Below are 17,391 nucleotides of genomic sequence, written 5' to 3' on the forward strand. Positions count from 1 at the left end.
AACAACAACAAAAAAAAAGAGTCGGGGTAATTGTCTACTAAACAGCACACCCAGGGCTGTATGTCTCTAGAAACATGTAAATCAAGCTCAGAGATTTTCTATCAGGCTTGCTCCTCTTCAAACATTTTCAAGTGGTTTGTTTGTTTATATAAATTGATGAGGACTGATCTCATATAGTGTCCAAAATCCATATTGCTTACCTGTCTCATTGTCTTAAAATTTATTCTGAAAAACAGAGTTAATGTTAAAGTTACTTAAAATTAGTATTAATATATTCTGGAATAGCAGCATATATATATATATATATATATATATATATATATATATACACACACGAGACTTGCTTTGTAGATGCACCCTCAGAACTTTCTGGTATGTACACGAATGTGTACAGCTGCCCACTCACACACATTGGTGGGCAAGATTAATAGGCCTATTATCTGACTCTGCACCATTAGAGAACAATAAAGGCATCCCTTTACCAATTATGCAGGATAAATTTGTATTGGTAGTAGTTGCATCAATCAGTGCTACAGAAGACATCTAACAAAGCAGAGACGCATTTTGTTCAGATTATTAAATTGATTGGAAAGGTTAATAATAAGCCTTGACCCAGAAAATGTTATAGACTGATTTTTTTCCCCCCCTCGGTTATATATTGCAATATTTCAAAGTGCATTTGTCTCCAGAAAAATAATTATCTCAAAAAATACTTTCTCCTTGCTGTCATACTTACACTTTCTCTTCAATGTCGTTTCTATGTGATTAAAGCAATTTTCCCTTAATGCAGTTGTATTTGTAGAGGAAGCTAATTAGTTAACTTGTGGATGCTATTATCCATAATCAGATAGTTTACTAAGCTGGAATTAGTTGCACCTTTTAAGACCCACTGAAAGTAACACAATTGCTTAACTGCTTGGAAGAGCCTGAGGTTATGGGAGTAAGTGAAGTGGCATAATTTGCCTTTCTATAACATTTTATATTGATAACTCACATGAATAAAAAAAGGAGTGAATTTTCAAGGCCAACACTTGAGAGTCAAAGAATTTTTGTTTGTGGTGTTGTACATCTAATTTCCAAATTACAGGAACTAAGAGCTTAGAACTTCCATTGATGTTTCTACACAGTCCTTATTTTCTGGGTACAGTCACACTTTATCACTGTAAGGACTTCCAGGACATGGAATATCTGTGGTTCTAGTTTGGAATGGGATGAATTACGTGCTGAAGAACCCTGGGAACTACTCACTTGCAGAAACTCAGGCATCTAATAGCACACCTAAGGTACTCCTCCTGGCTTCTTTTAGCTGCTACCCTGGGGCATGTGAAATGGCAATAGACCTCTACATTCAGACAGCTGTGGGCCACCCCTTGCTTCCCTCTATCAGCAGAAACAGGAAAAAGGGATAACTATCTCAGCTTGTTGATGCCTGTGTTTGGTCAGATGACCTCTACACTGAAAGTATTAGGAGCAGACTTTGTAGGGCTTTAGAATCATCTATTTCCTAAATACTCAGTAAATCATTCATAACACCCACTTTCACAACTTTGAAAGCTGTAGTTTAGTCTAATAAGCAAAGTGAATATATTTAGCTCCTCACTATTAGTTAATAGTCAAAACAATCAGTGTGAAGTCATGATTGTCCTAGGGTTTGATGTTTGATATTTGAAGAAACAGACGGTCATATTACCTTTGATTTGGAAGGAGGTTTTCCCAAATTAGGCAGTTTGATAGGCAGAACTGAGCTTCAGAAATATTCAAATACTTAATATACTTTTATTAAATAATGTAATACTTTTTCATTTTTCACTGTCTGTTCTGATTAGAATGTCAATACTGAATTCTTAGCAGCAGCTTCTGAACTGTACATTTTTCTTACCAGGGTCCAGAGAGACAGAATAGGAGTATGCAAGGCTAGGGATGATATGTTTTGGTAATGAACCTGTATTTCAAGATTTCTAGAAAACTCAGCAAAATTCTTTTGCTACATTGAGGCTTTGCAACAGGATGGCTGTGGTGTCTTAATTTTGTCTCTGAGATGGGAGTCTACCTGAAAACCATTACCCCAGAGTGCTTCAACACAGATTTTAGGCCTAATAACTGCTATCTTAGAAAGCAGAGTGAGCAATCTCTGAGCCAACATCGTCCTCAGTTTTAGGTAAAGTGCTGTCTTTTTCTTTGATTCTAGAATCAAATTCTTGGAATCAAAAAAAAAACTTAGATTTTTTTTTTTTTTTTTTTTTTTTTTTTTTGTGAAACCAGTGACTGTAGAATAGATTTCACACTTTGGAAAGTCTTACAGTATGTAATCTAGACTGAGGAAAATGATTTGATGTGTTTTCATAGACCCATGTTGAAGCCATGACCCATCTGGGTATGTACCACAGGTCTAAACAGTTCTTTAGATTTGCTAGAGCTATTTGTTCATTTTCTAAAATATATAATTAATTTTCCAGCAGCTGTGATTTTACCTTTCAGTTCTGATCATCTACCTACTGTAATTGCAGCCTTTTTCAGAACAAGGTCGTCTCATTGGTAGATTTTGCTGTTACAATTTCATTCCAGAGAGAAAATTCTTCAAGGTTTAAGTTTGTGTCTTACCAGTTATTTCCTATGTACAGAAAGATTCTGTGTAAAATTCCAGTTTCTAGATACAAGACAGGTAAATTTATATTGGATACAGCTATGAGAGTTCTAAAAAATTTCTGGTTTGGTCAGTGTCCTTGTTCCAGCTTATTTGACAAACTCAATATTCCATTTTAAGTGGCTCCAACTGGCTTGTCCATTTTCTATTGAAATTGAGATTTTTGGACTTTTAATTTGCTTTTTGGAGGTGTCACTTGAATAGATGAGTGTCTATATTTATGAGTAAAAAATTCTTTTTTGCTTGTTATTTTATTTCTTAGAAATCCACCAATTCTAATTATATACCCAAAACAATCAAAGCTGTTATTGTAATTGTTTTTCTGTAGAGCACTATGGTATGTCACAGCCTGTGGATAATTAGGTAAAGCAAACTCTGACATGAAGAGGAGGTTATGTTGACTTTTCATTTGGTAGTGTGATGCAATCTTAGTTGTTTGACTGCTACCACAAAAAGGAAAAGATTTTTTGGAAGTAATCATACTGAATATATAGGTGTCCTCATTATATAAATAATACTGCAAATGTTAACAGTATTCCTTAAACTGTCATCTGAGATGTTAGGCTGCAGAAATGTTTTCACATTCTACTTATATACTGATTTTTCTTTATTCCCAGGTCCAGTCTGTGTATGACATCACCCAGTATGAGAACATTTGTCTTTTGTGCATGATTCTGGAACAACTTCTTCAAAATGAGACAGAAGAAAGTAACATTTCAAGCTCAGACTATGGAGGAGAAGAAAAAATCAAATTTTTGAAGAACCTTGATCAAGTTATTCTTCATCTCTCCGATGAATTCCCTTTGTTTTCTTTATATTTGTGGAGAGTGAGTGTTCTTTTGAACTCAGGTCAAATGCAAATTGATTAAAACAAGCAGCTTACTTTTTAACCATGCATTCGTTGTGGGATTGCATTGGAAAATTTTCGAGCCAGACAGTGATATTGTCATTATTGAAAAACACTTACTTTAAACTACTATTCTATACAGCAGTTTCATTTATTTCCAATTCTGAATATAGAAAAAATGTAATAAGCTAGGTGCCTTTTCCAATAAATGCTGTTTCTTGTAATAGAAAACAGTGTGTTGGTGTTTGTCCACACAGTGAAAATAGAACAAAGGAAGTTTTTTCAGGTGCTGTTTAGAATAAACACTATGAATTTTAAAGTACAGTCATAACGTGTGTAGAGCTTCCAAGCTGGGAGACTAATGCCTCTCCTTTAAGAGTTGAGTAACTTCTCTATGATTTAGAAACAGTGTCTGGTTGGTTGAAATAAAAATGTAAATTTTAAACTTGATAACTTATCAGTAAAAAATCTTACCGGACAGACTTTGTTACTGATAATCAAATGAGTCATTACTTGAGCAAAATAAAATCTGGTGCTCAGTTTCACAAATTTCTTACATTTATTGTATACTGCTTGGCTTTACTTGTGTATACACAAGTTTAGGTACAATAGACCTAATTCACTCTGAGTTGAGTAATGATTTCAGAGTTCTAATCTGCAGAAGTGTAACTCATTTAATAGTTATTTTAAACCTTTCCGTTCAAAATTAATGAATATTGCTAAAATCCTCTTTGGTATATTTACATATTATCTGATATTTAATGGTTTTGTTTTGGTTTTTTTTTTCTGTGTGCGGGTATTATATTCATAGTAATAATTAAAAGTAACATATTTTAACAGAAATTGTCTTAAAAGGTCTTTAAAGTGTGAGCTCAACAATATCTTAACTGAACCAAAGTGTTTGATTGGCAAAAAGTATTTTTGTTGTTAGTAAAGCAACTCAGGTAAAAAGGGACACATATTTTCTTCTTTGCAGGTCGTAGCACTTTTTCACCAGTAAGCTCTCTAGGCCACTGAAAAAGCAATGGATATTTTCAGAAATTTATTCATCCTTGGTGAATTTTGAAGTAACTGCTCACTTGAGACATGATTTTTGAAATATGTTTTTTCACAGCATACAGAAACACAGGGTTTTGTATCCAGAGATGACAAGACTACATGGCACTTATGCTCTGACAGGGATTTGGAGCAGTTGTGCCACTTTGAAAGTGTTGAGGCAGAGTGAGAGGTCCCCTTGCAAATGCCATTGCAGAAATCTAGGCACACACTCACCTCTCTGCAAAAGTGCTGTTAACTGGTCAGCTGGGCTCTCCTTATCTGCTTAGTGCAGAATTAAATAGGGCAGTGAACCACATTAATGAACACCTCAGCTTTGGTGTGGGCAATAACCCTTGTCATCAGAATTCTTACTAGATTGTTGTCTCTTGTTTCTTTCTTTTTCACTAAGAGGGGACTTGCCTCAAGATGAAAATGCACAAAAGTAGACTTGTACATTTAGATGTCTCCATGTGGTCGAGATATCTAATCTATGAAACAAAGTGTTTTGGTATGGGTATCTAGCTGCTACCCCAGAGGACTGCAGATCTCCTCTAAGTCTTGTGTCACATTTTCTTTCTTCATGTAGATGCCTCTGATACCCTGAAGCATCTTTAGTGGCACTGTCACTTGAAAGGGTCTGCTCAGACAACCGAACAGTGATGATAGCATGAGCTTAGGTATGGAACTCACCACTACAAATATGCATTTAGGCGTCTTAATCTGAAAACTAAACCCCACATTTGTGATACCTTATATGTTTTAGAGTAAAATCTTAAGTTTAAATCCCTGCCCTTCAGACAATTTCTGCTCTTATCTAATGACTATTAGATGTAATTTGAGTAAATACCACTGTCTTTAGTTTTGAAATTACCAGGATGACTGAGATTTGCAGGATGACTGGGGGATTTGCAACCAGGTTACAAGAAACCTGCCTGCAGATTGAAACAAAGTCTTCAAGTACTTACTAAGTAGGTTTGACCATGTCCAAGTTTTACCTGTCTGGCCTCCAGAGAGAAATACCAAATCCAGAGAAAGTGCTCTTTGCTGAGTGTAGACTATTGGATGTCTCAAAAGAACGATCTCAAGGTCTGATATGCTGAGCATAACATCTCATAGACTTAAATAGGGAACACTGAAAATAATTTGGTCTGACCTGTCAATGTTCTCTGGAGTGTTTTACATGATTTGCCCTTGGAATTTTAAAATGAACAGTTCAAGGATATTTCTTTTGTCTTGCACATCTCTTTTTCTGTAAACACATGTACTTTAGATGTTGGCAAAATGCTATTGTTCTGCAAATGCAAATTGTTCAGCCTTATAAAAACAAATGTATATATAAGCACACACAGTTAAATTATATATTTATGTGGTTGAATTACCAATGCTTATTTATTAGTAGCCTAATAACAGTTTATGATTTTATAATTTGTTGTTCTGCCACATTTGTAGCTTTCTGGGTGACTGACTTTCATGCCTGTCTCTATCTGTTTCAAAAAGAATTTTGTGGTAGAGTGTCTCGTTTTACAAAAATAGAAAAATTATGAGACAAAGAAAATAAATCTTTATTCTACTACTGGTTCATTGACTGTTCTATTCCCTGAAGAGTTTTTCATGCCTACTAAATGGCAGCAGTGGGTGGGATTTTAAAGTAGACTGTCTCAGAATGTTTTTGTAAACTTAGTTTGGAATTTGTTTGAAATCTGTTTATAATTTATTGATTTTACAAATTATTGCTTATATATGTTGGTAACAGTGAAAATGAAGTTGGAATTTATTTTAATCTTGTAACGATATTTTTATCATTCAGTTATCTATGCATTACTGTCTGATACAGTTTGTAGTTTACTGTGGTGCAAAATTAGTTGATGTTCACAGGATCACAGGAAAATTTGGTTTTGAGGAGACTTCAAGGTCTCCAGTCCAACTTCCTGCTTCAATCAACATTAGCTGTGGGATCAAATCAATGTTGGTTAAATCAATGTTGTCTGTTGCTATTTCAGTATTCAGTCAGGTATTGAAAACTCTCCGCTAGGAGACAGAGCCAGGATCTGCTCTTTTGCTTGGCACTATCCTTTTCATCCTTTTTTCATGGTGAAAAAATGTTCCCTTGTGTACAGTCTGAACCAGTATACAGTTACTTCAGTTATGATCAGTGTCTTTAGTCTTTTTGTCACCCAGAGCCTGGATCTGTCCTTGATTTCTTTCCCATAGGCACCTGAGGCTGCTGTTGGGTCCCCCTGCAGCCATCTCCTTCCCAGCTGATCAGGCTCGGCTCCCTTAACCCCCTTGGCAGCGCAGATTTTCAAGCCCCAGGCATTTCAGGAGCCCTGTGTTCAATACACTTCAGTTTATCCACATCTTTTTACTGGGGGCCTAAAATGGGCAGCAGTATAGCTGCAGATTAACAGGTGATGATTAGAGGGAGGTAATCTCTTCCCTTAAACTGTGCTCTTGCTGACACAGCCCAGGATGCCCTTGGTGCTCATCTCTGCCACAGGCACGCAGGCTCACAGTCAGCTCACTGCCCACCAGGGCCCCCGAGAGCTTTGTCTGCACAAATGCTGTCCAGCCAGGCACTCCCAACTTGTATCACTGGAGACTTTCTTCCCAGGCTGGGCACTTTGCATTGGTCCTTCCTGAAGTGCATGTCTCAGTGATCAGCTTGAGAGAAGTGGTTAAAAACTACAGTCAGATAAAATCAGAGGACTACATTAACATTAGCATCTTACTCTATTTCAGCTTAATAATGAAAAGAAGGGCGAGTTTTAAAGTATTTTTTAATTATTCATAATTCTAAGCACAAATACAGGAAAAGCAAAGGATGTTTGTTGTGTTTGTTTCCATTCCCTGAGCAGCTGTCCATATATGTTTTTCCCTTTAGAACTCAAAGAAGTTTGATTGATTTTTTTTTTGCTTCTATAGCTATATACATCTAGCTTTCCTGGATTGTGGGTTTTTTTGTCTGTCACATGCCAGTAAGGGTTTTTTTCTGTTCTGCAGTTCTTAATTGCCTTGATTTGCAACAATTTCTGCAACTTCATCCAGATGGTCTGTTTCACTTAGGCCTTTATTAAATAAGCTCTCCCTTATGTAAATTGTTTCACCTTCTTTATCTTTTAGTTTTTCCTATTTTGCATATAAGTAAATTTACTTAGTCTGCACCTGCTTCTTTAATTGAACAAACAAAGTTAGTTTACAGCCTTGCTTTAATTAATCCATTCTTTCAGTATGGTTTATTCTAAACTTGCTGATTTCAAATTCATCTTGAATTTTTAGGGGTTATGCCACCCTTAAAATAGTTGTACTGAAGAGAGGCTCATCCTTGTGAAGAGCACTGTTTGCATATCACCTGCTTACCGGGCTTGAGTTCATGTTTGAGACAGTCTTTCAAATTTTACTTAAGGAAACATTCCCTGCAAACTAGTAACACCCCCCAGTGAACAGAAATATTTTCAAGACAAGATCTTTGTTTGGGGTTGTTTAAAAGGGAACAACCCTTTTTCTTTGCTTATTCTCATAAATGCCAGTGGTTCATGTGACTTAGGCCAATTCTGGCACCTTACAGAATTCAGCTGTTCAGTACATGTAGCTCAAAAAGCAGCACCCACGCATTCATTAACAATTTTTCCAGCACATACAGGAGAAACTATACACTACAGATTTTAGCAGTGATGCTGGTTTCTCCTCTAAGATGTCCCAGCAATTTCTTGCTTTCTTCTGTTAGCTGCTCTTTCTGGTTTTCTTCTGTCAAAGTGTAGGGATTTTTATTTTTTTTTTCAGTTATAAATACTGAATTTATTTATATTCTTTGAAGACTTCCTTTCCAGCCTGTGAAGACTGAAATTCATTTCTGTCCTCCCCTGACCCAGCATGATGACACCTACGAATTTCATAAGTACTCTCTGATGTATTCAGCTGAGCTTGTACAGTCAGAGGAAAATTATGAAGTAAAATCTCTGGAGAAAACAACAGACATTTAAACTCCTGTAAATGACTACTATGTTCTGAAAGAAGATAAAACATTGAAAGCAAAGGTACCATTACAAGGCAAATACAAAGCCTAATCTGTTTTCTTGCAACATAAATGTGTTCCATTGCTTTAGTGAAGCATTTACTTTATGCATCTGCTGAATGCAAGAAAAAATTGTGTCAGCCTAATTTTTTATTATCTTTTTGACATTAAGAATTGACAAGAAAGAGAGCTGTAAACAACCACAGATGACTGTGAACACCCTTCTATACTACACCTTTTTTTACCTGATGATGATACCGGGTCATTTCTGACCTTTACAGCTCTTTATTCTGTCTTCTTCTGTAAAGTTGTTACTTTTGGCCATTGCGTATTCTGAGCTTTGTCTTTTGAACCAGAGATTGGGAAATACATCTTGAGTCAGAAAAAGAAAGAATGGAAGATAAACATTGTACCTTACTATTTTTCTTAGAGACTGACTCCCTTGAACTCTTTTTCTTTTGGAGAGATAGGATGAGGGTGCAAAGAAGACAGCACATGGAATTCTCAATGGTGGTTTCATGACTTTTACAGGATATCAAGATACCTCACTGGTACCTCACTGGTACCTCACTGGTACTCCTTCTTCATGTGGGAATGAGTCCTATCAAGATCAAGGTTCTTCAGGCCTTAAAAACAACTGAGTGGCTTTCAGCTGATCTTTCAATTTATTTAAGTAGCCATCCACAAAAACAATTCTAAGGGCTGTGATAATTCCACATTAACTTTACTCTGAGTCTGTCTTATCCTCACAATACATGGAAACGAGACAGATGAGAAAAAGAAACAAAAAGATAACTTCAATGAGACCTCCCAGAAAGTGCAAGCTCCAGTGAAATTTTCTAAAATCCTTCAGCAGTGTATTATCCTTCTATGGGTCCAAGCAGCATGAACAAATCATGCCTTTCAGGGTCCTTGCTACAAGGCTGGAGGGAGCATGGTCAGTAAGAAAAATGTTTCCCCCAGTGGGTTTGGATCACTAGGGCAGGCACCTGGATGCTTAGCAGGTAATTCACTACAGGTCTTTATAAAAATAAGCATAGTCTGCTTCCTAAATAAAGAGCTAGTTGCAGGTTTTTCATGTGTCTTTTGTTTAAAAAAAAACAAAAAAAACCACCAAAACAAACAAAACCTCATTCATAACTAGGCAATGCAAATTGCTAATGTCCCATTTGATTTTTTTTTCTGTTAGTTAATACTTTTTTAAGGCAAACATGCCAACTATTTCAAAGGAGACTTTGTTTTTCTCTTTTTGTTTTTATAGCAAATGCTCTTGTGACTAGAGAGAATTTTTTAGAAACTATGCAACACTTTAAATGTTAGGCCACCACCATTAGAATGTAATAGATTTTTTGGTAGGTTTTTAGTGCAGCAATTTGTTCTACTTTTCAGAAAACAGATTGTACTCTTTGAGCTGTCAAAAGTCTACTCATATATTAGAAGCTAATAGAAGCACAAAGGAAGCCTGTTCCACATGGATACTACTACAAATTCCTTGTTGGACTAAGGTATGATTGCAAACACCAGTGTGTGACATTAATGTATACTCTTGAGCATCATACTCAACTTTCCTAATCATTATATAAACCAAAATTGACATCCCAAACTGTAAGAAGTAAACAGACTAAAACTTTAGGCTTCTGTTTGGCATTTCTAGTTTTTGCTCCAAATGAGAAAGAAAATCTACTTAACACCGTAGGTGTAGTATTAAAATTACTTAAGGCAGTAAGTGAAACAAATTAGTTAAAGAAAAATGTGCCAGTCGTGTATCTCACCAGAATTATTTTTGACACTTTCTAGTTTTTCCGCTCATTAGTTTTTAGTAAAGTTGAAAAAGGTACTGGGAGCAGGTTGTACTCCAACCATTTCACTGCTAAGTTAATGATCCTGTTCCACACCGAGTTCCCTTATGGCTATTTTGGAATAAACTAAGGGTTTTCATTTTTAACAAGGGAAAATATTGATAGCTGAAAGGCTTTGTTGTGTTCTGTGTCTAGACTGCACACCAATACCACATCTACCCTTACTGTTAACACCTTTCCTCATGTCTTCAGCCTTGCTTAGGCAGCCCATGCAGTGACAGCTAACTGTACCTGTTTGGCAGTTAATGAGAAGGAAGAAATTCTGAAATTGTGTGATTACCTTTAAAATGAAACAATACCAAGGTCTTCTCACCTGTTTTATTTTTGAAGGATCTTTCACCTCTGTTTTGGAGGCTGCAGGCACATAGACCTAACTAAGGGTTAGATTCTACATTCTTTACTCAGCGTAACTTAGAGTGGGGTTTTTTGTTCCTGTTCCTCGTTTATTAACTTTAGCTACAGGATGCAACCATGATGCAGGAATTAATAGAAAAGCAAAAACATGAATCCTAAGCTCCTATAGCACTCTACTCCAAGAGCAGAAAAGACAAAAACCTTAAAAATTACGCTGATAAGGAAGGCTGCATAGTTTTTAGGGGGTTTTATGTAGTTCTTCTGGGTGGATTATTTTCAAAAACATTTTGAAGAAAAGGGCTTATCATAACCAAACTATCAAATCCACTTTCAAGCTCAGTGACTGAATTCACATCAGTAGCACTTTAAAGGAAGATGAGAAATTATAAATGAAAAAGTATCTTACTGATTTCCAGACTGATGAATATATCAGATCATTTTACATGTTGTCTTGGTAATATGCTATGAAGTGTTGATAAACAGGAATACATTCCTTGTCCCTGACAGATCTTGTATTCTTCACTGGCTTTCATTTAACTCTCTATGCTCTCCCCTATGATTCAGTTTTTCCAGGCAGCATTATTTGTGTTGATATCCTGAGCTGATTTGATAATAACTTTCTGATAACATTATTCTGCTTGGAGAGTAGTAATTCTAGCTGAGACTGTACTTGCTCTGCTTTGTGAAATTGCAAGCTTCCTTGAGCATGTTGCAGCTATTTGTACAAAAACACTGTACATTGTGCTAGATACATTAGACACTTAAGTGCACTAACACTATTGGAGGTTTGTGCATTAAGATTTAGACATGGAGGTTTTTAATTTTTTTCAGTGGAAGAAGTGGTTAAAGTCTTCTAACCAGTCTCTGATCACACTAGTATTGCGTGTTTGGTTAGGATGGCACAGTCTGGCACAAATGTGCTCTTCATTTCAACTGAAATGGTTTTGATGTATGAAGGAGAGCAGTTCAGTAGGCTGTCATGATCCCAGGCAACTGCAGCCTAGAAATAATTTTGGGAAGTGACCTTTTCAGTCAGTTCAGATGCAGTCAGGAAAAAGTAAGTGTGTCTGCAGCCTTACCGATTCCTGGGCTCTCCTTTTCTCTTTGCACACTTAACAGTTTTCTCTTTCCACCCTCCTGTTTTTAATTTTTTTCTTGTGATAGATCCTATACAATTTGCATCACACGCCACACAGATTTATCTAAGAATTATCTTAAGCTAATATGACCTGTTGGGCTTCTCACAAATCCATTTGCAGTCTCCTGGTTCAAAAGGTGGCCCCAGAAGGCAGTAGTAAGATATTTGTTTGTTCTTCTTATGCGGTATCCCGGTGGGTCATCCATCCAAGTGTGGAAAATCAGTGATCCCTGTTCAGTCTGACATTTCAGCAATAGGTGATTTAACCTCTCTGTCCTGACACTCTCTAATTCACCAGTAAAGAAAAAGTCCTCAGGTTTCAAAGGTCATGCAGAGACTGAAATGTGTTTTTTGCACAGATGTGACTGTTGCCAGAAATTTGTGTAGATGTGTTATGCTTTGCCTAATATTCACTTATGTGTGTTTACCAATTCCACTGCAGGGTTTGTGCCCTTTGCTTTAAATGTCACCCAACCCCAAAGGAAATGTCATCAGAGGTTCTCAGCCCTGCAGAGGGTGTCAGGAAAAGTCCTAGAGGAAGTGGGGCAGCAGAGCATTAGATGGGTAACAAGCCATGGGGCCTGAACTTCCAGGAAGGAGAACAAAGGGAAGTCAGAGTAACATGATTCCTGAAAAGTAGAGCTAGTGCCTGTGCTTCTGAAGCAGGTAGCATGTGACAGCTAGATCATAAATCAGCAGCTGGAGACAAGATACTATCATGGGCTGAAATCGCTAGTATATATGAGATTATTTTCTTCCTGGGGACATTATTTTTTTCTGCTAATTGAAATTTTCTGTGTTTTATCCTTCTGATTAATTTTGTCTGTTGATTTCTGCCACATTTGAGATTTGCAAGGTCTCTCCTTATGCCCTCCTATGTTTGAGAGTGTCACTAATACAATCTCTGTTCCTTCTTGCAGATCACGTGTGACAATATCAAACACTGTCAGTGTCACCATCCTCCACAATACACTCCAGGATGGCTCTCTGCAGTCATTCACCAACATTTAGCATAATCTTTTGTTAATGCTGCTTCTGTAGGTTTTTTTTGCTCAAGTAGTAGCGTGTCTGAGCCATGGGCAGTCTTCCAAGGCGAAATTTAAATGATAATCCACATAAGGTCCCTAAGGTAGAGGAGAACAAGCCAGGCTTAAAGGGGGGGATCATCAATGCTAAGAGTCCTATTGTATATTCAGATTCCATCTCCAGCAGCTGTTAAATCTTTGATAATACCACTGAACTTACCCATTTATCAACTCCAGTGTTTATCATCCTGAAGGAAATAGTAACTGTAAGGGGGAGCAGCTGACAGTAAAGAAATTAAGACTCAGGGGAGGGTAAATCACTCAGAAAATAAGAGTATCTTGGTTTGACCTTCAAAAAGACAGCTTTAGTGGGAATAGAGCCTCAAAGCATATGATGGAAAAATAAACTTTTATAAAAATCTGTAACAATTCAAAAAGTTACATTATGAGGTAGCTGTTTTTCAATAAAGGCTGTCTCCTAAAATAGCTGCAGCTGAATTATTACAGAAGAGGGAAGCTGAAAGTAAAGATGGATTCAGTAGTGTGAAAGAAATTAAGATGGTAAATAAACAATAAAAAATAAAAAAATTATGTTAGTGCAAGTAATATTGACATCTTTGGCTTTAATAAATTTATTAGGGATTACAATAAAATAGTGATTGTGATTGTTGTGAATTTGTGTAGTGTAGATTTCTCTTCACAGCACTTTAAAGATTAACCTTTACAGTGCTGATATCATCATGAAATCAGGAGGGGCAAATTTTCATTTACAGATGCTGAGATTAAGGAGATACATTAGAGTTAGAACTGTATCTCTTCTAATGAAACTAATGTATTCTGGACTTTTATTAGAATTATCATGCATTCTGTTTCTAATTTTATCTGGCTTTATAGATTTGTTTTTCAAACCCATTAGCTTTGTAAGATTAATACATGGAAATAAGCAGATTTTGAAATTTTCATTTTAAGTTCTGAAAATTGAGGCCAGCTACACTCAGTAACAACTGTCACATATTGCAGTCTTCAGATTGCCCAAAATTTTGAAGATAATCCTCCTCTAGCACAGGAACTCTGTAATTTACAAAGACAAAGATTGTGAACACACTAACTTGACTTGGTAATGATTTCAAAGAAAAAAAGTAAAGTGAAAGATGGATCTGGAATGAATTGAAAGTGCTGATATAAAAATTTGCTTTAGAGTTGTAAACTTCAGTGCTGTGTTTAGTTCTAGGCCCCAAGTTTGGGAAGAATGTTGAGACACTCGAACACATCCGGAGGGCAACAAGGGGCTTGGAACAAAAGTCCTGTGAGGAACGACTGAGGGAGCTTGGTGGGGTTGTTTAGGCTGGAGAAAAGGAGGCTCAGAAGTGACCTTATCACTCTCTACAACTTCCTGAAAGGTGGCTGTAGTCAGGTGGGGGTTGGCCTCTTTCTCCAGGCAGCCACTGACAGAATGACAGGACGCAGTCTCAAGCTGCACCAGGGGAAATATCAGTTGGATTGTAGCGAAGAATTGTGCCTGCTTTTCTCTGTGAGGAGAAATGTGGCTACATTGGCTATTAGGAAAAAGCTTTTTACAGAAGGAGTGATCAAGTACTGGAATGGTCTGCCTGGGGAGGTGGTGGAGTCACCATCCCTGGATGTGTTTAAAAAAAGATTGGATGTGGTGCTCAGTGCTGTGGTTTAGTTGAGGTGTTAGAGCATGTGTTGGACTCGATGATCTCGAAGGTCTCTTGCAACCTAGTGATTCTGTGATTTTGTGAATTATGAAATTTTGATAGTACTTTGCTTTGCATGAAATATAATTTCTGCAACTCCCCACTTTCTCTTTTTTTTAAATTGGAATCCTAGCTTTGAAATTCTCTTTTTAATTATAGACTGGGTTTATTTTTGTTTTTAAATGTATATGCATATATACTTATGCTTTATATGTACCTTACTTGTATATTTAATTTTATTTTAGACTATTTTATGTGCTGAAATTTTGCAATAAATTATGCAAACTTATTGATGGTTATTGATATGCCATAGCAACTGAAATGTCTATTATTTGAAGTGTTCCTTCATCTTTGGTTTAAATCTTATAAGCAGTTGTTTCTCAGTTCTTGAAATATGTTTGTCATTTTGTCTTTGGTGGCTCCACTTTGAAACTTGATCTGTTTCTGCAGTCATTGTCTCCTAAGACAGGTCTGGGGCACAGAAGGAAAGAAGAAAATGTCTCTAAGTTTGATTTTTTTTCAGTAGCACTTGCTAGAGATCTGCTATCCATAAGACTTTGTTCTCACGTAGAGTTTTTGCTCCCAAAGTTTGCACAGCTTACTTGGATTTCTAGATTGCCTGTAACCTATTACCTTTCAGGATTGTTCTGTTTTAGCATTTGTATATAATTCCATCTTAAACTCTGTAGGTGTGTTTCACACCACAGTCAATTTGTCTCATTCAGAAAATAATTATATCCAACATAAGTATACAGCAAGATTGTTCCAGTACTTTGTGTTTGAAAAGGTTTTAGACTGCAAGTGGCTCAATAAATTGCTAATAATTAAGGATTTCATTCAGCTTATCAGATTGCATTAAGTTCAGCTCAAAGTTGTTTAGACATGTCAACAATTAATCCTATAGAAACAAACATTTTTCATTAATGAGCTGGAACCCACTAATATACACCTCTTTGAAAATATAAGCTGCAATTATAGCAGTATGTAGTCCTCTGATGGAACATTTTAAAAGTTTGTCTCTTTCTAAAAGCTTTCCTAACGCCTCACTGATTTCTATTTCCTACTCATTAAATTATGGCCTAATTAGTGTAGCACTTTGTTGTAGAGAAACAGTTTTCACTTTTTAAAATGTTGATCTTTTCATGGTTCTTCTTTCGGCAGTATTTTCTGTCTAAAAATGATGCAGCTCTGCATCAAAGTTGCCACTTCATTTACTGCTATAAAATGCTGAGGTGATGAGAACTGTGGAAATTGCTGTAATTATGCAAGTATTTGTGTTTTCTTATTGTCTCACAGCTACCTAAGTGTTATTTGAAGATAGGGCTCATCAGCAAACTAAAACTTGATGTACTGAATATTTTTGTCTTTCACATTAAATTCCTTCCAGTACAGTAGAAAAGGAAATATTCAATCAAGAGAAATCCCTCACCTAGACCCAATTTCAAGATTATTTTCTTCTCTGCAGTCTGGTTGAAAAAAAGACCTTGAATCTGTTTCTATCATTTTGTCTGCCTTAGCTTACAAATTGTTAATCTCTCTGTCACTCACAGCTTGGATATTCTTGGTGTGATTAAAATCTCATTTACCTGTTGTTTTTTAAATCTGATTAAAAATTCTACTGAAATTTAAGAAAACTTACTCAGCAAAACTTATTTTTTAATTAAAACTGCCCTGAAAAATAGGTTTGTGTGGTGGGCATTTTTCTACCCAAAAAAAAGAAAAAGTTTTCTTGAAAGTTTCCAGTCAGCTCTATTTAGCTGCTGAAAAGGGGAACATTTTGCTTTTATAAATCATGCACAGCACTTAAAGATAATTTGTGGAGCAATTAAAGTAGCTACTAAGATTTTATGGTGTGCAATTATGTTTCTTCCATCAGAACATCATTAGGAGAATACTTGTTTGCCCTTGCAAGTGAGCTTGTTAAATGTAAAGAAAAATGCAACTGGCAAGCAATAAAGGGCAGATTAAGGGACAAATAAGATGTCCAAAGAGTTTTTTATGAGTAGGGCTTTTTTTGTTTACTCAGCTCTTGTTTTTCTAGCCTTCCCTGGAACAAAAATAAGAGCTCAGAAAACCCATTTCATTCCATATAGTTGGCTGACAGTTTAAATGTTTAAAATTCATGCATCAGTGGTAAATATACTGGGTATATTTACCAGTAGCAGTACATGCTAAACTTGAGAACATCATAAAATAGCATTGGATACACCAATGTATCTGTGTTTTTCAGAGTTTTAGTGACTCCCCAGAAGGTAGGAGTCACTTGTGATTTTTAGGACTGTAGGAAAATTTGGCTTGGAAAGGATTTCAAAATGTCCTGCCCTGCTTCCTGCTCAAAGCAGTATCAGCTAGAAGGACAAACCAGGTTGGTCAGTGATTTATCCAGTTGAGTTTTGAAAAATTCCAAGGATGCTCATTTGGAAGCATGACCAGTTCATAGTCTGCATGACCACTCCGGTCAGCATATTCTGCTATTTGTTTGGCCTCATGGTAAAAATGTTTCTCCTTACTCAGTCTTAATGCCTTTTATTTCTATAATTATTATTTATTTCTATTATATCTTTTATTCTTATTCTCTCTCTTCTTTTCAGGAATCACTGTGAAAAGCCTGGCTTTGGCCCCTTGATTATCTCTCTGTAGTCAAAGAATTGGTGGTGGGATTGTTGGTTTTTTACAATTCTTCATGATTAGACATCTACCATGATGTTTGTGGGAACACTGGAAAAGTAGAATTCTTTAGCCTAATAAAGAGAAAA

General features: G+C 36.3%; 1 protein-coding gene across 1 annotated transcript in view; it reads left to right on the forward strand.

Moving 5' to 3' along the window:
* The window catches only part of MEI4 (meiotic double-stranded break formation protein 4), an 88,985-nt gene extending 85,364 nt beyond the window's left edge, over positions 1-3,621 (forward strand). Inside the window, exon 7 of the mRNA XM_038132145.1 lies at positions 3,262-3,621. Coding sequence (XP_037988073.1) covers positions 3,262-3,513 — 252 coding nt within the window. The 3' untranslated portion in view covers positions 3,514-3,621. The remainder of the gene's footprint in view (positions 1-3,261) is intronic.
* The last annotated feature ends 13,770 nt before the right edge of the window (positions 3,622-17,391 follow it).

The sequence above is a fragment of the Motacilla alba genome, chromosome 3 (genome assembly GCF_015832195.1).
Source record: "Motacilla alba alba isolate MOTALB_02 chromosome 3, Motacilla_alba_V1.0_pri, whole genome shotgun sequence".
In the NCBI taxonomy this organism is placed as follows: Eukaryota; Metazoa; Chordata; class Aves; order Passeriformes; family Motacillidae; genus Motacilla; species Motacilla alba.